Here is a 27,592-nt window from a genome sequence, read left to right on the forward strand (position 1 = left end):
CGAAGCCTGGCTTATCTCCAAAGAGGCAGTTTGTTTATTTGTCGCAAAGACACACGCGAGAACAATTACCAACACCATCCACCAACTACAAACCCCAAACAAAACTGTACAAATGGACATCTGGGCTTATATACACATTTGCCATGCTGCCACCTTACCCAGCCCTTTCCCGTACAAGTTCCTGTGCATCTTGGAATATATTACCCTTTGCAAAGATGAAACAGTATATTTACATATTGATATGTGCTCTCTGGCACACACTGTGACCTTGGACATCACCTGCTGGTTTGAGTTCCAGCTGCAGCCAATTCTAGGCTTCTGCAAAGTAAATGACCATTTCCAAGTTTGTTACATCTGAACATTTTCATACACTCTATACTTTAACATCTATCTCCATGCCATTCCCACCTCCCCCACATGCAATCCCACACAACTGCACCAGATCCTCCCACACTCCCATCCCCAGTGCTGCCCTGCACACTCCCTCCCGCACAACCTTGGATGGTGCGGCATGGGGCTAGGAAGCATAGACCTTCCCTGGAAGACCTTCCTCCTGGAAGACCCAGCCCCCACCCTCGCACTGAGTAACATTCGGTGAAGGGATGCCACTGTTCTGAGAGATGGGGTTTCAAGTTGTTCTGATCTATTTAGGGGATCCTTCCCAGGATTTCCCCAATCTTTTGAGAAGTCATTGGAGTCCAGTGGCAAAGGTAGCTGTGAAAGATCAGAGGATAGGGGTGAAGAATGTTTCATCTATTACCATCATCACTACTGAGACAATACTGGGACCATTGTGCATACACAACTAATAGGCATAAAGTTGAGAAAAGTGTGTGCTTTTTCTAGCAATCCTGCCTGAATTTCTTGTATTGCAGTGAAAAGGCAACCCAAGCCTCCAGGTGGTATGAAGTACTGAATATTTTTATTTTGCTTGCTTCTGTTGCTATTTCTGCCCTAAATTTATTACTTATTGCTGTTTAGCAGGTGTACTGCTGTGCATGAAATCAAGAGACATAGGAAGTATAGATGAAATAGTACTGGAGGAGCATCTGTATCTTTGATACTCCAAAAAGCTTTGAAACACTCCTTCACTTTGGAACACAACTATGCACACGCGCACACACACACACACACACACACACACACACATAGAGAGAGAGGGGGTGGGAGGGGATAGCGAATAGGTGTGTCAAAGACAAGGGAAGTAGATTAATAGAGAGAAAACTCACATATTAAACAGAAACATCTGACCGTTTCATACCAACACTCTAATTTGTAACATACTTATTCAGAATTAATTTACAGTATTTTAATCAGTAGAGTATGGCATTATGTTTAGATGTGCAGCCTTAGTTAAAATTCTAATTTAAGATTATGTTCATTGTTTGGTTTAGTGTTAGCCTTTCAACACTGTTAAAATGCAAGCATTTATTGTAATACAAAAACAGAACATTAATGGAAGCCTTTCTGCTCTGCCTTATAGAAACAGAACTTTCATGGATAGAAGGCCTTGCCTTTAATAATAGCAAGACAGAGTGGGACATAGTGCTCTGGGGAGGAATTGATTTTGCTGGGCCCAAGGGGAGGGAGACATAGTAAGAGGGCATGGCACATAGTGCTGTGGCATTGAGCTTGAGGAGATGGAGCCACAGGTTTTATTAGGCTCTATCTGTCCCTCTGCTTCCAATTTGGATCTGGTGCAGTGTAAGTGTTGCTGTTCGCTTCTGGGCCAGGCAGGATTTTCCCCCTCTTTTCCATTGACTTTTGTCTGCTCTACATTATGTCTTAGGGAACTGCCAGTTGGCTTGATGGGTTTGAAAACAGGTGTTCACTTGGCAAGTTGTGTGTGTGTGTGGGGGGGGAGTACAATTACTGTTAACACCCATGACATCCATTTTGGTGAAGGGATAGCTTCTGGAGTGGGCTCTTTAGGTCATGGGACTAAGGGGTTGAGGAAGCACACTACCCTTAGGGCTGGTACAGGAGCTGTACCTTTGCTTTAAGTTTTCTGACATAGAGGAGGAATTCCTGGGTTTGCCTTCCATTAGGGCTGCCAGGGAATAACCCAGGTATTAGGGTTCTCTTTGGGGCTCTGGTGTTCCCTTGGGGGAAGCTGAGGAGGGTGTCTAATAGAGACCTTCTGCCTCAGTTGTTCCCTCACCAGGTTGCTTATCATAGAGTTTAAATTAGTTAAATAGTTTAATAGGTCAATAAAGTGGTCCTTAGTCGACCCAGGTTCTTGTGCTTGGTCTCCATTCCAGCCTCTGAGAGCTGGTAGTGGACACTGCTGCCTCCTCCTCCTCCTCCTCCATTAGGGAGCCCCCTGGGGAGACCCCAGGGAAGCCGGTGCTGGTGCTGCTCCCCTTTTGTAGTGCCAGGCTTCTCTGCTGGCACTGCGTTTTGCGTGCCTGAAACATTCCCAACAGTCGAGATCCAAGGTGGCCTCCTGGCGATGCTAGGCACTGCAAACACTGCCCCCCCCTGGAGTGAGCCCTAATCCTCTCGGGCTCAGATTGCCTCCCATCAGCTGTCCAGGCCCCAAGAAGGCCACACCTGTTCTCAGGAGTGCTCTGCACTCCAGCTGCTACTGGGAGCCTTCTCAGGCTGCGCTCCAAATGCAGCGCCTCAGAGAAGCCCCAAAGCCCCCGAAGGACCAGATCGCACCCCAAAAACCGCTCTGAGACCCCCCCGGGCCGAGCCTACCCATGGAAGCACACCCTGAAGGTTGCTCTTACCTGTCACCAAGAGCCTCCCTGAGCTACACCCAAAATATATACTGGGCAGGAGCAATCCAACGAGCAACATTTGGTTTCAGCAGGCAGCTTGGGCAGGCTCCCAGTAGTGGCCGGAGTGCAGGCACACTCCCAGAGGCAAGCACTGCCTTGAAGGGCTCGGGTGAGCGGGGTCAGTGGAGGAGGAGGGCCGCGGAGGGACTCCAGGGTGCAGGTGAAGGGCTTCAGCTTCGAAGGGGCCCCACAAAGCAGAGGAGGAGGGGGGCTGCCGTGAAGACAGACACAGGATTTTAATGCGGCGCAAATGGGAACGACAATAGAAAAAAACCAAAAACGTTTCCACAAAGGATCCCTTTCCATAGTGAGAATGAGGGACCTTTGGGAATTGATTGACATAGTGGGGCGGAGTGGAATTGGAACGTGGGTTATTCCGCCAGTGGGAATGAGCCCTTTGTTTCCATTGTGGATCAGCAAATTTAGCAGGGAAAGCTAGTGTCAATACTGAATAGGAAATGATGAGAAAGCTTTATCCACTGAGTAAGGCAGGTGACATTCACAGATATCACATTTCATTATCTGTATCTTGAGAAGTCAGGAAACCAATCCTGATGACATAAATACCATCAACCCTCCACTTCCATGGATAAACAAAAAATAAATAAAAAGAGAAACCTTGATCTTGCCACTTTATATAAGTCAATGGAGCCACAATCACCTGGGAAGGCTGCCCAGAAGAATTGCCACATGGCATATGTGACTGTCTAAACCAGGCTCCTGTGCCGCCTTGTCTCTATAGAGTTTGGGAATTCGGGAAACAATTAGCACTGAGCCTGCAGCCTTCTGCTCTCACTATTACTACTGATGCCTTTTTATCTGTTTCCCACCTCTGCTGCTGCCAGCTTCACCTTTAACTCTGTTGATGTAGGTTGTGATACTACAGTGCCCAAAGACCTCAGCCTGCATTCTTGGTTCTGTGTGAAGTCCTTTGTGGAATCTCTTCAAATGACTTTAGAGCTAGAGTTTTCCTGACTTTTCTGTCTGGATGTAATTTGAAGTCTGAAAGGGAATGTGGAATCACAGCAGGAAGCAGTTCTTCAAATCTTAGTATTGCTAAACAGAGGAGCTTGTTGTTGTTAATAGCTGCATTTGAGTCAATCTCGATTCATGGTCACCCTGTGAATGAGACATCTCCAAACCCCCTTACAAAGAAGCACAATGACATTAATCTCAAGCTTTGCTCCTTCCATGACATCACCAATGCCTTTTCTGTTTCTGTTAAATTAAAGTTGAAGTCTGTAATTCATTTATGGCAGCGATGCAAATTGAAATAGTCAGCTTGGATGTAAGCAGAGAGGGCAGCAGAAGCAGCAGCGGTCACTAGGTTCACTAGCAGCCACAAGCTTCTCTGACTGAAACATGGGATTTGCTCAGGTAGCAGGGCATTTTCTCATTACTGTTAAGTTTATACTTGTTTCTTCCATTCTTGTTAAATTTATTTAACTTGTTTTTTCTTGGGTATTCTTGATGTTCTCTAAGAAAATACTGAAAACTAGTCACATTTCATAATTAGCCAAAAGAACAAGAAAACCAGTTATCCCTATAGTATGCTGTTGACATCATTATATCAGCTCAAACCAGTCATTGCGCCAAGCTTTCACCCACTCAGTAAGAGCTTCCAGTGTCACTGCAACAGAGAGAAGACAGCTGCAGATTCACAAAGGGGCCCAGAGTTAGAACTGTCTTTTCTCTTGAACTGAATGGGGATGATGTTTTCATATATGCTGCCCATCTGCATTAGAAGGTAGTGAGAACATGAATCTTGGTGAAGACATTCTACATATGTGTTTCCATTAGAAATTCCAAATTGATTGATTGATTCAGAAAGCAAGAAATACACGGGCTGAAAATAAATGATGCTCTTATTCATATCATAAAGCACTGATTAAGGTTTTAATAAATTAAAATTTAAACAGTGCTGTGAGATGTGGAATGACAGCATTCTTTCTTTTGAGACCATACAGTATATTGCTTGCTTTCTGAATCTGAGCTTATGATTTGCTGTTTAGGCTGTTTTACTATTTATACCCTCATTGATGCTTAGTTTTTGAATATATTATTTTTAATTTTCACATAGGGTTCAGTTGGTGAACCAGGGCCTAAAGGAGAGCAGGTGAGTATACATATTCACATTCTCTTTTAGCTGCCCAACATTGCAAATTGCTCTGAAGTGTCTGATGCCTATATATAATATGTGTGTTATTACTATACAGGGTGCTGCTGGTGGAGAAGGAGAGTCTGGACAAAGAGGCGACCTTGTAAGAACACACTCAAATTTAAAACCAAGAAACTAAATGTTGTTTCTGGTAACATGAGCAAATAGCTTATGGATGGTTTGGATATAAATGATGTGCATTTAACATGACTGAAGTGGAGATATTTGAGTAATTTTACAAAATGTCAGATAAAATTATAAAATTTGGTTCATGTCTTTTGCTGTTCTATAGGAAATGAATATTTTTTTAAAAAAAAGATGGGTCAATGTTCAGTTACTTTGCACCAGTCTTCCCAAAAGTGTGCTAATTCTTCTAGAATTTGTAGGGCTGGTGAACTTCTGAAAGTACACATTTCTGCCTTCAACTCTTTCTGCCCTCAGCAATATGATGTCACTGTACCATATCAGAAGCTGGGCATATCCACCATCAGAGTGGCTGTTTATATGCAGCAGCAGATTGCTAATTAAGAACAAATGGCTTCAAATGCTGCAGTATTTTAAATCACCATATCACTTGCTTACTGGATTTGTTGGCTGGTTTGAAAATGTTGTCAGTAAGCAAAAGTGAGTTTACCAAGTGTTTCCTTGCACTTGTGAATCAATGTGCTAACCTAGAGAAATTTTTGCAGCCTTTGTGTTTTTTCCCCCTGTTGTATGTTGGCTTATAAGTTATGTTTTCAGGAGGTTAGTGAAGTTCCTATGTCAACAGTTGTTCTTTAAATTCTGTGTTGACATGGTGGTTGGAATGTCACTGTGCTTTTCACATTTGGTTCCCACATTAGCAATCACAAATCTTTTTTTCTTGAAAAAAATTTCTTAGCTGAAAATTTACTTATATTTAGCTGAAGGTATGTACCAGTAATTTCAATGTGGAAAATTTTATATTAGGTTTTTAGTATCCTATTTAATGTGGAAGCTGCTAAATAACAGCACAAAACTGTTCACATATCATGGTAAGCCATGGTTTGTATTAACCATGGTTTCTTGCTTAAGCCCTAAATTGTCAAGTAGACAAGTAGACAAACTGTGGCTTTTCTTGCTTATTTCTGATTTCTTTGTAGTTTGTTTCTCTCTTGCTTCTTTTGTTAAGTGCTTGTTAACAAGAGGGTACTTCTGTTCCAGAATGAACATCAGGGTTAAAAAAAGCCAGGAAAAAACACAGTTTAGATGTTACAAGCTGTGGTTTAAATGAGCCAGAGTCTATAAACTAGCAACAAACCATGGATTCAGTTTATGATTTGTAGCTCTTAACAAACTGCAGTTTGTTAGCGTATGTGCATTTTCATGTCACAGTCCAGATTTCCCCAAACCATCCAGTGGCATGACACATGAATGCACTTCTTATAAGACAAAATGCTCCAGAGATTAATTTTGAATATAACAATTTTTTTTTTTTACTATAAGAGACATGAACAAGTGTAGCAAGAGACAGTTTTTGACATCCATGCACCTGTAGTGGGCTACCCAACTACATTTTGACCTTAAAAATAGCTCCTAGCAGACATTTGCTTCTAGTTTTCACCTCTGCCTTTTCAACTAGTTTTTGGCAATTTTATGCTGTTGGATTGGTTGAACAATGGTGAAAGCACTACACCAGGCAGCATAATGTGGGTGTGTTTTGTGTGTATGTTTCAGGGCCTTGGAAGGGCCCACACAAATGGTCGGAGCTGCTTGCAGCCTGCATTTCCTCCACCCCTGTTCTATAGAGAGCAGCACTTTTAGGATATTCTTATCACAGACAAAATCTCTTTCAGCCTTTTAATGCTTTTAAATTGATTTTGAATTAGTGATTGCAACTTCCCATCATTTGACATATTTTTTTTCTTTAGACCTATCTCTAAATATATTGAGAGGTCATCATTCCTTGAATAGCAGTATCATTTGTAAACATTTAGAGAAAAATGCAAAAGCCACTACATATTTAAAACTGCACATGCAACATTACCATGCTAACATAATTCATCTTGTTTTCTTAGGGTGACATGGGTTTGCCAGGCCCTAAAGGATCTGTAAGTATGATGAACTGCATTGTTACAGAAAATCAAAAGCATAATATATCAGCAGAACATTCAAACTAGGGGGAGGGATGTTTGGTTCCACAAATGGGGTTTAAATATTCAGTTCCTCAAGCAAGGAAGTTAGAACAAATGTGATCCATCATTCAGGATTTTATATTTTAGAGCTGCAGATTACTAGAGGGGTTTTCACAGTGAGAAATGTGACCTCCTAGTGTGTAGAAAATGGAAGGTTTGTGAGTTTGGGTGAAGAAATAAATTAATGAGTTAGTGTAGGAAAGAAATGCAGACTTCACAACAGACCAATAGAGCAGACTCTGTGAACTGAATTTTTATGCTGAGCATCTGTTATGCACATCACATAGGACAGATTCTAAGGCTGCAGACTTATCAGCACATTCATAGGGGCACATCCCATTGTATTGTCAGGGTTATTGCTTTGTAGACTTGTATAAGATTGTACTGTAAAGCTAAGTGCAAAACGTGACCTACTTAGGATCCTATTAAACATTACTTCATAGAAGCAGCTAGTAGTTCATCTTTCTTCCTTACCCAAAAGTAAAGACGAGGGATCTGGTACAGATTGGTATCCTTACACAGTCATGATTTAAATTGGGACCTTTGCATCAACAATTTGCATTTCCAAGAAATTATCAATTTCTTTTAATATATTGTTTTTGGTAATGTAAACTGAAGGCAAGGAGGAGGGGACAGCTGGGATTGTATTGGGAGACAAAGAGTGAAATTTTCCTTTTCCTCCCATAGGGCAACCCTGATCTAGATTAGATCTCCTGCACATTTTGATAATGGATAGCTATGTCTTTAAAGTAATATGTAGTTTGACCCATTTGGTACCTCACTTAAAAAAAAGTATGAAGAGGAAGGAAAAGTTGTAGCTGTAGCTGCAACTGGGGTTATTTCATAGCTTTCATACATACCAAGTCATAGATCAGCAGTGGTTTTAGCTGGGTAATCCTACTTCACTAATGTCTGAAAGAGGAAGATATGGTTAACGACATCTGAATGTGTTTATGTTGTGTTAATACCTTGGCTTGTTTGGAAGCCATTAAGCAGAGTTTTCTCTTTTGGGCCGTGCAGGAAACTGTAGTGATTGAAGACTTATCAGCTTTTATTCTCTTCCTTGCATGTTGGGAAGAGTCAAGAAGCTTTTATGCAGAAAAACAAGATTTGTACATATATTATTTAAAGTTGAGATATAATCACATGGGCAAGAGTTTCTAGGATTATTTCCTTTCTCCTATGTACTTGATTCAGTGTCCTAGTCACATTTTACTGCCTGAGACAATTCACCCCTATGTGAATTGCATGCATGCATCAAGTTCATCTGGGATTCTCGAGTGTGACCTATGGTTAATATCATGTTGCCATAGTAATAAAACACCAAGGAGGACATACTTGAAAAAGTGCAACAACCAAAAGCTACATCAACAAATTGGTTTCCAGTAGTCGGCAAAAGTGATTGTTGCTGAACTACAGTATTCCGCTGACTGCTTTTCAGAGAGAAAACTTTTGCTAACTTTATATCACATTTTTTTCACAGCTAATCATCAGTGGCATGCAGGCTTCTTTGTAGCATGCAGTGCATGGATGGGTAGTTCTCTGTATCAAACACTGTTGTTTTTTGAGGAAAAGTCCCAGCTATCTGGCTAAATGGAAATAAATATTTACAAGGTTTTATCTCTTACCAACACATGCAAGGCAGAGCAGAGGTGTAACACTAGCTTTGTCTTGGGTCTCCATCAGGACATAAATGCTGTATAGTCATTTTGAAGTGGAATTTTATTTTCCTTATTTCTTAATTAGAATGTCCATACACCTGAAAGAAGAAGACATGCAGCAGCTCCATATTAACATATGTGTTAATATGTTGCTGCCCTGACCTCTATGAAAATGGAGTCTGCCAATCCATTAAATGCTGACAAGGTCTCATACAATGCAGGAAATGACGTTCCAGGAGGAGAAATAGGATACGAGGAAGATTTGCAAATAAAAGTTCATTGTTAACTTTTTTTAGCTTATAATTTTTTCATAAAATGTTTGCAACATCCTTACCATTTTAAAAAAGCATGTATATTTCAGATATAAACGTGCCATGACTAGAAACATTGGGTCCCACAGTTTTCTGTTGCACTGAGAAGAGAAATAGTTGTGATTAGTTTTTTCCCTAGTGATTTCAAGGCAGTAGTTTCCAAACTCCCATATTACCAATTTCTAGCTTATCTAATATTTATTTCCTTTGCTCTTATATTTATAGAACACAAAAACAGGAGCTTAAAAGCTCTTGCAGTTTATGGCCTTCTTGGTGGTTAAGCTGTTTTTAAATATTTAATATATTCATAAGATTTGTACAAAGGCAAAAAAATATAGAATTGCTTCAGGGACTTGTATTACTTAAGTAATGTATCACTGTGGAGGTGCCTGTGGGGATGAGGAAAAACAAAATACCATTTGCTATGCAGCAGCCTCTTCCCTACTTGTTTACTCACTGTAATGCATAAATATGGTCCTCTGAGAAAAGAACTTAGCCTCCTCAACCAAAGCAAAGGAAAATCCAAGCCTCACATGAGAAATGGAGAGTGTGATCACTGGGTCCTTCTCTCCAATAAAAATTCTCTTCATGCTATGAGGGAGAAACTCATTGGGAATGTTGTAGTGTCATGGCAGCCATTTTAGCAGAAGGCATATTGCCAATGCCACCTTCTGGCTGCCATTCCACATCCACATCCACTTAGCTAGGGATATATTTTTGCACTGAGCTTACAAACATTACCTGAGCAGGAGTGAGAATGAACAGTAGGAGTCAAAGGCTATTTTGTATGAAATTGTGGGAGAGACAAAACAGAATGTGGCTATTGGGTTGAAGCTGATTAGTTTTCTGAGCTGTTTGAAGGGTTGTGTGTGTGTGTGTGTGTGTGTGTGTGTTTGCATTTTATTGGCTTGCATCTGAATACTCAGCTTCTAACACATGGTTCTGGGTTGTGGCAACAAGATGACTGAAGAAATAAGCCACTCATGTGGTTGAGCATAAGGTTATCACCAACCACCTCTATAGATGCTCTCATAATGACCAGGAGTATGTGAACAGGATCTATGGCTCCATACAGACAGGCCAAAATTAAGCTGCTTCAGGTCACTTTGGAGGTATGCTGTTTAAACAATGCATGCATCCTAAGAGTCTGGAAGTCATGCCAAAGCCACAATCCAGTCCTAAGGACTGGAGCACAGCTTTGGCATAGCTTCCTGACTCTTAGGACGCATGCATCATTTAAACAGCATACCTCCAAAGTGATGCCTATGTTGGCTGCACAAGGAGCTTTTGGATGAGTTGGGATTTAAAAGGGGCCATGCATAGGTTCTGTCCTGGGCCTGGTGTTTTTCAAGTCCCTTTAAATGACTTAGCTTCTGGATTAGAGGGGATGGTAATCAAATTTGAAGATGACTGGGAGAGGTAGCTAATAACCTAGAAGACAAAAATCAGGATTCAAGATTACAAACAGAGTTTGGAGAACTACATCAAATCAATGTGAATTTCAACAGGAATAAATCTGAAGTTCTACATTTTGGCAGTGAAAAAAAATCACATATACAAATACATAATGGGTGACACTTGGCTTAGCAGTAGTACAGTACATGTGAAAAAGGTCTAGGGATCTTGGCTGGCCACAACATAAATCTGAGCTAACAGTGTTATATGTTGGCAGAAAAAGCCAATGCAATTCTTGGTTGTATGAATAGAAAAATAGCGTTCAGACTGAATAAGGTATTGCTCTTCATTGGTTCTGCAATGACCTCACCTCGATTATTGTGTTCAGTTCTGAATTGCATTCCAGATAATGTGGAAACCTGGGCATGTTGTATGAAGCAGGCTATTACTATACCTGGAAGACCTGGAACAATATTGGAAGAGTAGTTTGTTCTGCTCCACCCCAAGTAAATATGTTTTTCTTTGTGCCATTTTAGGCTGGGAATCCTGGAGAACCTGGGTCACGTGGACCTGAAGGAAGTCGTGGTTTGCCTGGCATGGAAGGATTGCGGGGCCCACCTGGTCCCCGTGGTTTACAAGGTCAACAAGGTGCTCCAGGTCTGCCTGGTAGCCAGGGTCCAGCTGTAAGTAGCAGTTTCTTTATACCTAAATATGTGTGTCATGGCCAGGTGAATTACTGTACTGGAAATGAAAATACAGATGGGAGGACACTTTTCACATTTCTTGTGCTGACACAAAGTTAAGATGCCTTTTTCTGTGGAGTGAAAGGCTCCTCTATTTATTTATCCTTTGTGCTGGATGCTTAAATGTTGATCCTACAGAATTTTTTAGTTCAACATCTTGGAGTTAACATTTTATTTATTTAAATATTTATATCTCTCCCCATATCCAAGGATCACAGGGCAGCATACAATAAAAATCAACGTTACCACTTTAAAACAATTGAAAGAATTGAGAATAACTTAGGCCTCAGTCACACTCACCTTTTTGTATCGGGGTCCTCTCGGCAATGCCCCACCATGTCGATTAGGGTCATAGTTCCTACTATGTTTATCCTGATTGAATTGCTCCTTGCAATTCACACCGCAAGGGACTTAGCGGTGGCGGCAGCAATAGGAGGTGATGAAAAGGAGGAAGAAGAGGGAAATGGCAGTGGCAGTGAGCGGGGGGAGGAAAAGTCGAAAGAGGAGGGACGTGGAGGTGGCAGCAGCGAGGGGACAAGGAGGAAGGAGGACAAGGACAAAGGAGGAAGATTGGGGAAGAAGAGGAGAGGAGGCAGCAGCAGTCAGGGGCCAGGAGGAAGAGGAGGAAGGTGAAAGATCGGGGGGAGAGGAGGAGGCCAGCGGTGGTGGCAATGAGGGGGCAAGGAAGAGGAAAGAGAAGGATGAGGAGGGAGGAAGAGGCAGTGGTGCAGCAGTGGTGTGGGAGGAGAGAAGAGGAGGAGAGAGGAAGAGGTTGTGCTGTGGCAGCAGCCACACTCTCTCAGCCTCGGAGAATGACCATGGCAAACCTCTGAAGACATTTGCCCATGGAAAGAGAAGAAAGAGGAAGAAGGGAGGAAAGGGGGTGGCAGCGCGGCAGTGGCAGCAGTGGGAAGAGGAGGATGAGGAAGGATGGAGAGAGGAACATGCAGTGGTGCGGATCTGGATTGGTAATTCCCACTACCAAAGATCTGGATTATTGTGTTGCTTGGAAAAAACGCAGGGGGTGACTTGGTCCCAATTGCACCATGTCAAATGGGGTTTTCGTCGGCTCCCTCACAAACTGCACCAAGTGCAGTCAGGGGCAATGTGAACACCTATGAAATACCCCGGGTTACACACTGGGTTACTTCATAGTGTGAATGACCCCTTAGTGGTTAAACGCATATAAAATCATTTAACATGTAAAACAGGATAGACCTGACCTGCACAACTTGGCCGTAGGTAGGGACCAAAAATTAAAATAGGCTAAATTCCTTAGGGTCGCAGATAGGTTTTAATTAAATACTTATTAATTATTTTCATTAATAATCCAATTATAAATAATTAATATTAATTATGTCCTCCTCCTCTGCCTCTGAATAATAGGGCTACAATTGCCTAGTATAAATGTCCCCCCCCCTTTATGCAGGGGCATTCTGATTCCCTTGTATAGTGCTCCTTGCTAAGCTTTGAAATCTTTGCAGAAAAACAGGTGAAGCAACAGGTTGCGTCTCAAGCTGCATTTGCACTGCAGAAATAATCTGGTTTGACACAACAAACTACAATTCCAACAATTCATAGCATTGAGCCATGGCAGTTAAAGTGATGTCAACCCGGATTATTTCTGTAGTGTGAATGAGCTGCTGCTGGATTAAAGTAATCTCCCTGTAGTCATAAAAGGCTTGTACTGGTCATATGACCCTCCTGATGGATCCCATGAACTGCTGCCTCAGTGGTTGTTGAAGTAGCTATGTTCTGCCTGTCTCTTTCCATCTAAATATGTCCAATAAACAACAAACTAATGCCAATATTATTTTAAAACCCAGAATAGCAGGGCCACTGGTAATGGAAAAGTGGAATACAGAGGAACTGGCAGAGTTGACCTCACCTCCATGCACCCTCATACCTGGCTCTGAGGAAGCCCAGAAGCTGTTCCAAATCAGTTTTCATAAGGACCTGGGAGTCAGCAAAATCTTATTTTGTCTAGACAGCATAGTCTGTATAAAGTTTGAGGATGAATATTGGGTTGGGAAATTTCATTTCCTATGTCCAGCCTTTGAAAAGTTACTTTTATTTAACTTTATTAAAATCAATTCATTCCTGTTGCTCATTATAGTTTTAATTTTTTTAAAAATGAAAGCATCTTGTTGACTTACTCATTGCTTTTTTGGTTTTTTTCTGCTATTTTATTAAAAGCCCAAAATTTTAATAATAATAATAATAATAATAATAATAATAATAGATGAATTGTGAAAAAATCTGGTCAAAATCCTTCTAAACATGTCCTTTGAAAGTAACTTTAAAAGTAACTAAAATGTTAGTTGATTCAGTGAATCTAGTCTAGTTGTGACTTGCGGTTAGATTCAGGCCTAAGTTAGTTGCAACTCATTACTTACTACTTCTAGCCTCTGCTCTGTATATATTTAGTGGGTTGTGTTTTATTCCCAATATCCTGTTTTGTTTGCTGCAGTCAAATTACGAACCTGGCTATTTTTGTCTTGAATTCTGATACATGTTCTGAAGAGTTCAAGCTATTGTAACAGTACTGAAGATTCTGGCCATTCTTACCTCAAGTCTGTAATTAATAATCCAATGAAATGTTGATTGAATTGTTTAATAATTTATCTGTTTCAGGGCAGAGAGCCAACTGATGCCCACATTAAGCAGGTTTGCATGAGAGTAATGCAAGGTAAATACAGATTCTACACATTTTTAAAAAATGTCTGAATGTGAATGTTCACATTGATAACCACAACTAAATGCTAAAGCTCTCATGAGCAACTGAAGGGCCATGAGCTGGCATGCATTTAGAAACTGAACTGTATTTGGCTTGTCTACTTTTTCCTCCTTGTGTCTAATCTTGCATTTGTTTTTTAAAACAATTTAAAACAGTTTTTAAATTTTGGTGCAAAAGAATGAGATAGAAAATTTGCATAATTTATTAGAATGTTTCTTTCAGAAAAAGAGTGTTTCAAAAGAATGGATCAATGCCTATTACAAGAAACAAATTCTTGGGAGTAATGTTTGCCTCATCTCCTGGCATCAATACTTTGGGGCACAACATTTGATAGTAAATGGGGCAGGGAGAGATGGACATTTCTTTGTGATATTTCTCTCCTGTAATATTTAGTTTGTTTGGTCACACATAAAACCACCCAGGCTTCATGGAAGATGCAATTACATGACTAAGGATGTGTCTATATGTTGCAAATAGAACAGTCTCACTAGTTCTCACAGAGAGCCATCGAAATGATGTACCTTTTCATCACATCAGGGCTTTAATCCAGAAGGAAAAAGTGGGGATTAATCCCAGTTTTGAACATAAAATCTGGATATTTACAGGAGTGTGAGTGCCCTCCATAGTGACGTAGGTGTGAGACCAGGGGGAGGAGTTCAGAAATAGATGCGTTTGCATGCATGGGTGGTGGAGAAAATAAAATCTGAAGCAGCCGTTGCTGTGTGGCTGGACATACTTAATTTATTGGTCTGGGGTGTGTTTGAAAGGGACGTACCTTTTCAGCACCACCTACCAAACTCACCTCAATGGTGTAGACAAGTTTGTGGTTGCTGTGGATTGGGGTATCCCAAAGGTAAACTAGATTTTCCCATCAGTGTTGATGTGCCTTACATTAATTTCTGTTCTAAGGAAAATATATGGAGCTTGGAATAAAATGGTCATTTGTTCTTTCATTTTTTGAGAGCTTTCCAGATGTCATTGTAGCCTGCGATCATAGGACTCACTAAGTATGAAAAGGCCATAGCTGAGTGGTAGTACATATGGCTTGGGTGCTACCCAAACCATATGTCCTTGGGTCCCACATTTAATTTCCAGAAGTTCCAGACAGGATTGAGAAAGCTCCTCTGAAAAGCCACTATCAGTTATAAACAGTGGGCTAGATGGACCAAAGACATTTTCCCATGTTCCCAATAGTTTTCAGTAAGCTTAGGAAGAAAGCTGCTGTGCCCAGAGTTGCTCAGATGGTGTAGCTATAGTATTCAGTTGTATGGGAACATTGCCTGTTCTTAAGTGAGAGAACTCCCATTTTCAATACTATTTTAATCAACACAGGTATTGTTAATACATATTATATATTTTAGTACATTTAGTAATATATTTAATGTACCTTGCAGAGGTGCATGAGATGCTTTACGTTTAGAATCAGGTTGTAAATGTTTGTGCTTAAACGTTATAAATGCTTAGTGTCAGACTATGTCAAATGCAGAAATTCAAAGGCAAGGACTTGGCCCTAGAACAGCTGACTTGATCATAAAATACAATCAGAGCCTGAGAAAGTTACTTTCTTGGATTATTACTCTCAGAAGACCCTCATGCTAACTTTTCTAACCTCAGGATAAAAATACGCCAGTATTGTTAGTGGGCAGCCAGTGAGAATAACGTTGCTTCATTTCTCACTACCCACAAACATTTTGGTAGCAGTGGGATTCTTCTTGCATATTTCAGTATATTTCTCACTTGGAATGTATTGTGTTGTGGAAAATATATATACTTGCTGATGGCTGCTGCTGAAATCTGGTGGGATGTTTTACTGTTGTGTTTCAGCAGTTTAAGAGGTTTTATTACTCTCTCTGATTTCATTTGAGGTCTTCTCAATGCGACCACTATTTTGTAAACTGCCCAACAGGGTGCAACTTTAGTTTTGACTTCAGATTTACCTTCACTTGCAAGATCAATCTCTCCTCCTCCCTTTATCACTTTAAAGTGCTCCTATAGGAAAATGTATTGCAAATACCTGAGTCCGATTCACACAGTAGAATTTTAGCACTGTGATTACATTTTAGCTGCCATAGTTCCATCCTATGGAATCCTGGGACTGATGAGACACTGGAGGTCTCAAGCACAAACCCTAAATGCTCGTCCTTAAAATCCCAATCTCATGATTCCATAGGACAGAATCATGACAGCTAAAGTGGAATAACAATGCTATAATTCTGTAATGTGAATGGCTCCCTGGTATTGCTGTTACATGGGTATCGGTGGCAAATGCATGCAAACTGTAGTCCTTCTCACCTTCCATCATGGAAATATTCTATTCACAGTTTGTAGGAAATCTATAAACTAGAGTAAGGCAATATCCAATTCAGTGTTTGGAACATCTATAAAGTTTGCTGAATCTCAAAATGAGAAACAAATCTTTTAAGACTGAAAATTTAAAAGTTCTCATTTAATTTTTTTTGAAAAGAGAATATGTATCATTGGTCCAAACACACTACAGAAATAATCCAGTTTGAGACCACTTTAATTGCCCTGGCTCAATGCTAGGGAATCCTGGGAACTGTAGCTTATTGTGGCACCAGAGCTCTCTGACAGAGAAGGCTAAATGCTCAAAAACTACATTTCCCAGAATTCCCTAGCACTGAGCCAGTTAAAGTGGTCCCAAACTGGATTATTTCTTCATTGAGTTTGGACCTTGGTCCTTATTGTTGCATAGATGGCATGGAAAATATATTGCCAGTTGTGTGGAGGGGGAGAGTGATGAGTTTTTATAGAAGCGAAGATTAATTGCTTGGTAATTGAATATTGTTGTAATAATTGAAAACTTAACCTGTGGTTTACTATATTATTATTATTATTATTATTATTATTATTATTATTATTATTATTAATCCCCTGTTTAATAGAACAACTGGCTCAATTGGCTGCCAGCCTTCGGCGACCAGAATTTGGTGCCCCAGGTCTCCCAGGACGCCCTGGACCACCTGGTTCCCCCGGACCTCCTGGAGAAAATGGCTTCCCAGGCCAAATGGGATCCCGAGGTCTGCCTGGCCTTAAGGGGCCTCCTGGTGACATTGGACTGAAAGGCCCCAAAGGTAAGGTGTATTGAAAAACATAGCAGAATCAAAATGTTTCAGCTTCTGGATTCTTCAGTCACTAAAGATGAAACCGAGCTGCATCCAAAGTGGTAATTAAGAACATTTTATTATTGGCATTCTTTATTTAAACTCTTATATGCTTTGAGTTGACAGCTAGTTATTTTGTCTTGTAAAAACATAGCATACTTTGGATGGCTCTTAAACATGATGGTACACTTGAAAGAAGATAGCTGGCTCCAAATTTGATGCAAATTGTTTAAGTGTGTGTATGTGTGATTTAAAAGCAACCTAACAGCACTTTTCTCAAGTTTGTCCTGGGTTCCCTGAGGGATGCAGTTAATCATTAACACACACACACACACACACACACACACACACACTTTATTTGTTGAATATATTTATTTACTGATGTATATTTTAACCATTCACACACTCATACATTAGAGAGAATTGGAGCTACTTCATAAAAACTCCCATCTAACTCAATAAAACTTACTTCAGAGCAAACATTCACAGGATTGCACAGCACAGTTTTAGGCTTGTGTATGTAGCATATCAATGGCCCTCCAGATCTTGTTGGACATCAGCCCCCATTATTTTTCATCACCTTAAGCTGATTTCTGGGGCTGCTGGGTCTTGGGGTCCAACATACCTGGAGTGCTGATTGATGTGGTAATCGGGGGGTATAGAGTGATGTTCCATCAGTATCCTAATGACATTCAGCCATTTTTCTTTATCTCTTGATCCAGGTGTTGAAATTGTGCCTGGATGAGATAATGGTCCAACAAACTGAATTTAAGCCAAGATGAAGGCATTGAGGGTAGATAGTTTTGGGGTCTGGAACATTAGTATGTTTTGTACAGGGACACCAGCTCAAAAAGGAGCACATTTTCAGTTTGTGGCTTCTCCAGTAGCCAGCTCTGCATTTTCCTGACAGATTGCAGTTTAGCATATTGCTGTAAACTGCCTTAAAGTGACTTGAGCTATGTCATGACATAGAGTGATACCTAGATCCCGATTAAACAGTTTAGATCACTGGCTCAATATGATGATAGATTGGTTTGGTTGTGAACTTGTGAGTACAGTAATTCAATGAATTGACTCTTGCACTCTGGAGAAAAGAAATGGTTGAAAGGGGACCAGTCAAGGAAGTGGAAACTAACAAATCAGACAAAAGCAACCCACTTTCTTACAACCTAACAAGACCATTACTTTGCTGCACAGTAATCAACAACTGAGAGTACACTACATCTAAATGTAGGGCAATAGTAAATGGATGTGCAGAATGAAAAAGGATGGTATGTCAACAGCAGCCAGTTACCCTGCAAAAATGGGAAAATGCAAAGTCTCATATCTGCAGCTCAAAGCTACAAAAAGCAGGCACCGGTGATGCAGCACAAAACCTCACTTAGCAGCCAACTTGCATTAAGATATGGCATACAAAGAGTTATGGTTTTGCAGTATCACAAAATGATGTTGTTAACAGCAGAATTACTGCCAATGACTATTCTGTCTCCCTCTGGGCAATTCTCCAAACCAGGCTGCAGGAAACAAATTCTCACAGAGGTAGGAAAGCTGCTCCAAGGAATGTGTCCAGATCCAATTAGGACAATCTTCCTCACACACACTGTGAACAAGGGAGGAAGGAGGAGGCACTGTGAATAGCATAGAGACCTCAGTTTCATTTTCTACAACGGCAACCATGACCTGACACCTAATGGTTTGAGTGTGTGTGTTGTGTGCCTTCAAATCGTTTCTGACTTATGGTGACACTAAAGTGAACCCATCATGGGGTTTTCTTAGCAAGATTTCTTCAGAGGAGGTTTGTCTTTGCCATCCTCTGAGCAGGGACGTAGCCAGGATTTTGGGAAGGGGGGGGTCCAGACTAAGTGCCACCATTATAATGGGGCTTGGGTGTGGCGGCGCGGCAGCATGCACCATTCATTTTATCTAACGGAAGGGGGGGGTCCGGACCCCAAGAACCCCCCCCCCCCTTGGCTACGTCCCTGCTCTGAGGCTGAGAGGCTGCAATTTGCCCAAGGTCATCTAGTGGTTTTTCTTCACCAAGCAGGGATTCAAACCCTGCTCTCCATAGTCCAATATGCAAAACACCACACCATGCTGGCTCCTCACCTATTGGTTAGGCCCAACAGAAGTAAACCCAATAAATCAATTGCAGACTAGTGAATTAACATACAGGTAAATCCCATTGATTAAATGAGTCTACCATAACTATGGTTTTAGCCCAGTATTTCCAAAAGCAAGAAGAAAATACTCTGTTTATACTATAGAAATTATCCAAATGCTTTCTCTGGCTCTGGTCATTGCAATCTTGGTGATCTATAAAGTCAGCTGTTTTAGAACAAGCACTACTCATGTATTGCTACTGGCTATTCCTGTTATTGTGAAATGCACATAGACAGACAGTGAGCAGTAGTCAGATTTACTTTCTACCAAGACAGGTGTATGATTTACTTTGTACAGTATTGTGATGGAGAAAGCAAATAAAGAGAAAGCTCAATAAAGGGAAGAATCAATGGGATATTGAAAGCTAGCTAGTGGCATGGCATTTTGCGCCGTGCTGGCACTGATTTTAGGGTTAGGGCACACGTTGGTGACATTGCAGCTGCATCGCAGCTGTGCAGCAAAAAGGAGCTGCTTCTAAGTGCTCCTTTTTTGCTGTGCAGTGGTACTGCACCATTTGGTTGCTGTGGTAACGCTGCGGAGCAAAGAGAGGTGGCTCCAGCCCGCCTTTTGCCAGCAGTATGTACCACGCCAGTGAAAGGCTGTGGCTAGAAAATAGGTCTCTATTCGTTTAATATTTTCTTCCACCTTTGGATAATTTCTATGGTCACATACCTCCACTTGTGGATAAACATCTATGGAGGGAAACAGTTATTATGAATGGGACTTTATATGTCTGTAATCACAGGCCCAGTACAGATTCGGTACAGATTAGAAGAAAGGGGCAGCCAGAAGCCATCCCTTTCTCCTCCGGATCATTGCCACAGCAACCGCATGGCCGCAACAACGATCCACTGCAAAAAGGAGCTCTGAAATGGAGTCAGTTCCCATGCCACCACCAAGATGCCATTTGCACCCTGGGACGTCACGGTGACGTGTCTTGTGCGCCGTGCCGTTTGGATGCATCACACAAGACATGTCATTGGTATGCACGCTGTGTAAACGCTCGTACACCAAAATGGTGGTGCCTGTACGTATTAGGGTTCGGGAGCGTGTGGTTGCTGTGCACTCCCGAACCCTAGAATCGGTGCCACCACGCCACTTTTGGCCTGTTTGTACCAAGACTTAGTCACAAGGAAAGTATACATCTATAGGTTGTCTTCTTTATCTAAAATGCTTGGGCCCAAAGATATTTGGGATTTCAGGGGTTTTCTTTTGAATTTTTGGAGATGGGACCCAGGTCTAAACGCAGGATTCATTTATAAATAAAATAAATAAATAAAATTTATTTATATACCGCTTTTCCAAAACTGATCAAAGCAGTGCACAACAAAGAATACAAAATACAATAATCAAAAATAACACGATATATACATAACATTAAAACTTGACAATAAAAATTCAATCGCAATTTAAAACCATAAAAACCATATCAAAGCCAGCTGAGTTGATAATCAATGGTACAAGATACATATCAGGGGGGAAACCACACATATCAAGGCACATGGGGGAACGCTTGATGGAAAAAGAAGGTCTTGAGTCTCTTTTTAAAGAGATCCAGGAAGGTGATGGAGCGGAGCTCATCAGGAAGGGTGTTCCCGATTTATGTTTCATATACACCTTATAATATAGCCTGAGGGTAATTTTATACACCATATTTAAAATAATTTTGTGCATGAAACAAAGTTTGTGTACACTGAACCATCAAAATGCAAAAGTGTCAATATCTTAGTCACTCATGAAACAAGTGTTGGCTTTTGGAATATTTTGGAGTTTGGAATTCTGAATAAGGGAGACTAATCCTATATGACAATGGATATAGCAGCCAGCTTGCAGAATTTAGCAGAATGAATTACCCTTAAAAGAAATATGCACTGATTTGAACTTCTCCGTATTACCTGGGCTATATAACTCATTCTTCATGCCAACTGAGATTTTTAAATTACTCTGAGTACAGAATGTTTCTTTTCTGCACACTGTTGCCTGGATGCAGGAATGGGCTGGATGAAGGCCAATAAGCAGAAAGTGAGCATGAGCAAGATGGAAGCACTGCAGATAGATGGGTCTGGGAACCTGGATATGAAGGCTGTCCCCTTGGAAGAGTGGGTGCATTTTCTAGGGGTGGGATTTCTATTTCCCGCTTTATCACTTGAGGTCTGGGTAGTTTCAGTGCCTTTCACTAAAATAAAATAAATAAATAAAATTTATTTGTATCCCGCCCCTCTGAGAACAATTGGGGCTAGCTTTGGTTGGTTATCCAGCTGTGGCCTTGTCAGAACAGGAATGGTCTGGTAACAATGATCCATGCTCTGGTCGTCTCCTGCTTGAATTACTGTACCATGTTATATATGAGGTTGCTTTTGAAGATTATTTGGAAGCCTCAGTTGGTGCAAATAACAGCTAGCAGAATTTTGACAGATGTGGGCTGTTTACTGCAATCACATCAATGTAAGGAAAAATTCCCTGGTCACCAGTTTTGCCTTTAGATTAATTTTTTAAGGTTCATTTTGTTCATGCTTTAAAGTCTTCTGATGAGACCATTCTCCTTGGTTAGATGCATACAGTTTGAGAATCAAAGAAAGGGCTTTCTCAACAGTAATGCTCTAGCCAGGGCAATAGTGGGTCTGTGCAGCTGACCCACAGTGAGTTTTTAGACAGTTTTTGGAGGGTGATCCAGTTGGGTTGAGGGCTGCACAGAATGCAAAAATGACAACAAAATTGGGGGGGGGCACTTTGCATCTGAAAAACTGTTTTGTTTTGTTTTTAAATAATGAATGGAGAAAGAGTCTGCTACCTAATTAAAAGTTGAATTTGCCTCTCTTTGAAATTGATTCTTTTTTGTCAGAAAAAGGGCAGATTTTTTTAAAGATGGAGCAATGGAATGGGGATGTGAGGCGTTCTAAGATCCTGAATTCTAATGACTTTTTACTTTACTGTGAATGATATATTCTTCTATATGTAGAGAGATCTTGTAGCACCTTTGAGACTAACTGAAAGAAAGCGTTTGGCAGCATCAGCTTTCGTAGATTTTCATACCAGTAAAACGCAAGTAAAACGTCAGGGAAGCGCATGTGTATGAAAGCCTGACACGCTTCCCAAACAACAGGGAATTGTCCCCTTGTCTCCTGTGTTCCTGAATCATTCAGAAAGCAGCCATTTCCCATTAATGCAAAGTTTCCATTCACAGGAAATTGCTGCTCCACGAATGATTCAAGGACTTTGGAGGAGAGGTGGCGATTCCCTGTTTGGGAAGTGCATCAGGCTTTCAAACATGGGCGCTTCCCTGACGTTTTACTGGCATTTTACCAGTGCTTACCCCATAGTAAGCACTAGTATGAAAATCTTCATAGTCTACCTCCTCAGTAGACTTAGGTCTATGAAAGCTCATGCTGCCAACTTCTTTCTTTCAGTTAATCTCAAAGGTGCTAAAAGATCTCTCTACTGTATATACTGATTCTACAGACTAAAATGGCTATATCTTTTATATTCTTCTATAAACAGCTCTACAACAATTTTGTGCAGAGTGGAAGATGTTTGAGTTATTGTAAATTTAGGTTTTCTCCTTGGCACCTGCACTTGAAGCCTTTTCACAGAGGTCAAACAGGTATTATAAATTCTTGCAAAGTTAGTTGCTTTAAGGATTTCTTCCCTGCTGCTTTGTTAATGTATTTGTCCAGTGACTCAGCTAGTTGTACTCAACCCCCAAATCCTAGCTTGGATGAAGGGCAGTATGTATGTGCTTTAAGTAAGCAATTACAAAATAATGTTCTTTTGGTCTCTTTTAGGTGAAACGGGTGAAAAGGGGGAGAGAGGACTCCCAGGTCGAGGACCCAAAGGCTTACCTGGAACAACAGGACTTCCAGGTAAATGCTGTAGACATAGTCTCTAAGAAAGAAATTTGCAGTTGTGCATAAAAAACAGAAGAAAAAAATTAATTTCAATAACAACCCTGGAAATTTAGGTGGTTGCTAGGAATGGAATATTTTGCAAATAGTAAACTTATAGTTTTACATATATACATATATAACTTGCACACTCTCTGCTTCCTTGGTTTCTTTCTCCCTTCTCTTTTGCAAAGCTCAGCCTTCAAGCTTTGCAGTAGTAGCACTGCCTTCCTTTTAAGATTGCCAGCCCAGCTCCCGGATGATGGGTAGCAGCCCCATAGGTTTATAAAAACAGATTTTTCCTACTGTTTCCTTCCCTCTGCCACATCTTCAAAACATTTATGGGCACCTGAAAGTTTTCTTAAAAGTAAAAAGTCAACTTGAAAGTCAAGCAGCTGTGGAAGAAAGTTCTTAGAAGGGTTTAGACCAAAATAGGGTCTTCTTTATACACTGTGAGAGTTCTCTTGTTGGAAAGCTTAGGTGCTCCTTTCTTCCCATGTCAGAACCACTCCCTTGCATGCCTCAGGGATGGGATGGCTGTGGGTATTCCCCTTATCTGTGTCCCAGCTGGCCTCAGAGACAGCAGTGCCAACTTACTATATACCACAAATGGGAAATGGAGGCAATGTGGGTGAGAAAAGCTCCCATCCCATAGGAAGTGCGGGGGAACTGTTCCTCTTCCCAGGGGCATTTTGTTTTCTTAGCAAGATCTAAGTACAAGAAGGTTGTGTGTGCATACATATATGCATGGGGACAGGAGCAGGTCCTAGCCATTGAGGGTCCCAGGGACACTCCCCAATTGATAATACAGTTTTGAGAGTCATATTCAACAGCCCCAGCACTGCTGTCATTTGTATGGAATGAGAAAATGGTATGAGATCAGAGTCAAGCATGGGTGTGTCACATAAGGACACAAGCCCCTCTTTGTCACACCCCCTGAAATTCCATCTTGCACTCCAGGTTGGAAACTCCTGCCCTAAAGTCAAGCATACAATGAGTAAATTTAAGAAAGCAAATGGTTTTCCCTCTCAACACTTGAATATATAACATGGCATAGAGTTTGCAAATTCATAAAAGTTGATTTGGGTTGCATAGTACTTTTCATTTGTAAACAAACTTACTTTATATTTATTGGTAAATCAATATGAGGCACAGCAGTCTTTACATATAAATGCAGCACAAGTGCCCTCTTGTGGTTATTGTGGCACAAACCAGTTGAAATATTTAAAGCTGGTCTGCAATTTCTAAAGCTGTGACAGGCAAAGTTTGGCCATAAGTTACTTGCATCCCCCAAGGCTGGTTCTGAGGCCCCAAGGGCCCAGTCCTCAAATGTATTTTTCTTTCAAAAATGCACTTCAAATTCCTAGGTAGTGTGTTTGTGGAAAGGGTGGGGGTTAATTTCACCATGTTTTTATTCACCTTTCTTAAAAACCAGAAAGTAAACTGGAAGTTGATGGCTGGAATCCTGTATGGGATTTATGGATGTGTAAGCTCCATAGTTATGATGCTACACAGTGAATCCCAGCCTGACATTCCGCCCCATCTCCACTTACTGGGAAGCAGCCACTGTGATGGTGTGTGTGTGTGTGTGTGTGTGTGTGTGTGTGTGTGTGTGTGTTATTCTCCCGATTCTTGGAGAAACAGCTGGCTGGCATTTTCACCTCCTCCTATGAGCGGTCTCTAGTGTGACAGGCAGAGGCAGGGTCCCTTTCATATTTTTCTCTTATGCTGGGGTTCAGTTGCACAAGAGGGTCATGGCTACGCCACAGTAAGTGGAGTTTGGAGGACTTTCAAGGTCCCTTTGTTGTTGTTAGCTACCCTTAAGTTGATTCCAACTCACAGTGGCCCTGTGGATGAGACACCTCCAAGACTTCCTAGCCTCCACTGCTCTGCTCAGGCCCTGCAAATCCATGCCTGTGACCCCCTTGATTGAGTCCATCCATCTGGCATGCTGTCTTCCCCTCCTTCTTCTACCCTCTACCTTTCATAGCATTATTGTTTTTCCTAGTTTTCTCATTATGTGGCCAAAGTACAACAACCTCAGTTTGATCGTCTTGACTTCCAAGGAGATTTGTGGCTTGATTTGTTCCAGAATCCATTTGTTTTTCTTTTTGGCTGTCCACGCTCATCAATACATAACAGCCACAAGTGTGTAACTCTAGGTTATGCATCTGTAACTGCCATAAGAGATTTTGGCTGACAATTTTAGACATGGGAGCATTTCTAGTTTTAAAAATAAGCAAATAAGTAAATTGGGAGGAGGGTGTGTAGAGTGTTGCCTTCAAAGATGTCACAGGGGAGCCACTACAGCTTTACAAACCCTGACTGTGGCTCCCCTTGTCTAAGTAAAAGCACATTTATGTAGGGAAGGTGCATAGTATAGTATATGCTTTGCACTGGTGTTTCTAATTTAATCAGCAGCATTGGCAAAGCTCTAGGTAGCATCTTTGGCCAACAGGGCCTTGGGAGGAATTGCTGCTTTCAGTCAGTCTGGAAAGCGAACTGTATCCAACAGTCACTGGACCAGTGGAACATCCAGTGCACTAGTGGATATACATTATTTAAAATGTTAACAACAGGACAGACTTCAGTCCTAGTTGTTTGTTGCAACAACTATTATGCAAGAGATAGCATAGGTAGCCTGTCTCTTGGGTTGTCACTTGCACATCTGTTAAATCCAACACAGCTATGGAAGTGATTTTTTACACCACCATTTTGTACTAGGGCAGTTCTGAGCACAGTGGACCAATGATCTGACCGGGAACGAGGCAGCTTCTCATGTTTGTGTTAACTGCCTTCATTTATGTTGATAGCAGAGAAGGGAAAACATGACCATTGTACTGAGTTCACATGATCAGCTTAAGCCCATCCGATTGCAGCTCTGAAGAGTGATGAATATAGATGCACATGCTGAATTCTCATGACTGCTGTATCCCCTCTCTATCTCTGTAGGAGAGCCAGGCAAGGCCAGCTATGGCACAGACGGACGAGATGGCGACCGAGGCCCACCTGGAGCAGCTGGCCTACCTGGGGTTCCGGGTCCCCCTGGTCCTCCAGGTCCTCCTGGTTACTGTGAGCCATCAGCCTGCACTATGCAAGCTGGACTGAGAGAAGGCAAGAATGTGAAAGGGCCATGAGAAGTGCCAACATTTAGGGAATTCATGGAAACAACAGACTATCTGCACATTCATCTGGCAACAGAGAAAAAAAAAGAACAGAGGAGAAGCTTCCTGTAACAACACAGAGAATCCTATCAAAGACTTGACAGACTTAAAATGCACTGGTTGTCACTTTCTTCAGCTTGTACAAACAGTACATGGCAACCAGATTTTTCTTCTTTAATGGTGCTTACAAAGTGATACCAGATGGCTTTTTCTTATTGTGGTGAGAGACAATTGTCTATTGACTTGTTCCCAAATACTAATCTTAACCTGTCATCTATTCATATTGTACTGTAATACAGCATCCAAGTGAATGTCATCATTTGGTTATGTTGTTTAATATCATTTGTAAAGTTGCATTTGTCTTTTTCCCACACAGATGTTAAAGTTAGTTGCTCTTACCTGTCAGTGTGATTTCAGTTGTACAGAAACAGCTGCCACATAAAAACAGGATGAGAAAACTGGGTAAATGGGGGGACACTAGGTAATATAACATGTAAAAGAACCTTTATATATAGGGGGTTTCTGCTCCACACTGTACTGAATTCTGTTTAACGTGTTAGCATCATCAGCGTTACCTTGTGGTCCATCTGCCTGAAATCAAAGAGGTCAAAAAGCCACTGGAAAGGGAATTTTAATCTTTGGTAACATCTAAGATTTATAGATGAGTTTATTTATTTAAAAGATCTTGTGTCATGTCTCTGGTTGTATAAAAATTGAAATAAATAACATTTTAAAACCTTTTGCTTTTTTTGGTCTAATGGTGAATAAAAAAACAAACAAATGGGGAGCTTTACTAGACTCTCTTCCTGGAATGATTCCATTACATTTTTGGTTAGAGTTTCATTTCTCATTGAAATACAAGTGCATTGTATGGAATTGTCTACTGTGTAAATTTATTTTACATATATACATATACTTTGATTTGTCATTGTGTAAGGCAAAAATAAAAGTGCCCTTATCTTAATCATCACCACTTTCCCTGATCTATGTTGCTATTAGTATAGTACCTATAGTTCTGGAAAATGTAGCTTTTGTTATATTTGGCTGAACATTTCAAGTTACTAGGGCTTTATTCCTTTCTAGGTGAGCTCCATGCCTTTCCTCGCACTGTTTTATTTATTGGAGACAAAAAAAAAATTAAATCCATTTTTTCCACACCTAGTATAGATGTGGAATAATGATCGCAGCGCCTGATTTTTTACTTTGTTGTTTTGTGACTTCATGTTGTTTTTGACTCATGGTGATGCCAAGGCAAATTTATCACAGGGGTTTCTTGGCAAGATGTTTTCAGAGACACCTTGCCTTGGTCTTCCGCTGAGTC

At 41.0% G+C, this 27,592-nt stretch overlaps 1 protein-coding gene across 2 annotated transcripts in view; it reads left to right on the forward strand.

Moving 5' to 3' along the window:
• Nucleotides 1–27,013, forward strand: part of COL9A1 (collagen type IX alpha 1 chain) — a 169,076-nt gene extending 142,063 nt beyond the window's left edge. For both annotated transcript variants that reach the window (XM_042446142.1, XM_042446143.1), the window contains exons 31-38: nt 4,867–4,902; nt 5,003–5,047; nt 6,981–7,013; nt 11,001–11,147; nt 13,842–13,896; nt 16,848–17,036; nt 23,009–23,086; nt 26,060–27,013. In XM_042446142.1, coding sequence (XP_042302076.1) covers nt 4,867–4,902; nt 5,003–5,047; nt 6,981–7,013; nt 11,001–11,147; nt 13,842–13,896; nt 16,848–17,036; nt 23,009–23,086; nt 26,060–26,244 — 768 coding nt within the window. In that variant the 3' untranslated portion in view covers nt 26,245–27,013. The remainder of the gene's footprint in view (nt 1–4,866; nt 4,903–5,002; nt 5,048–6,980; nt 7,014–11,000; nt 11,148–13,841; nt 13,897–16,847; nt 17,037–23,008; nt 23,087–26,059) is intronic.
• The last annotated feature ends 579 nt before the right edge of the window (nt 27,014–27,592 follow it).

Source organism: Sceloporus undulatus, chromosome 1 (assembly GCF_019175285.1).
Source record: "Sceloporus undulatus isolate JIND9_A2432 ecotype Alabama chromosome 1, SceUnd_v1.1, whole genome shotgun sequence".
Taxonomy (NCBI): domain Eukaryota; kingdom Metazoa; phylum Chordata; class Lepidosauria; order Squamata; family Phrynosomatidae; genus Sceloporus; species Sceloporus undulatus.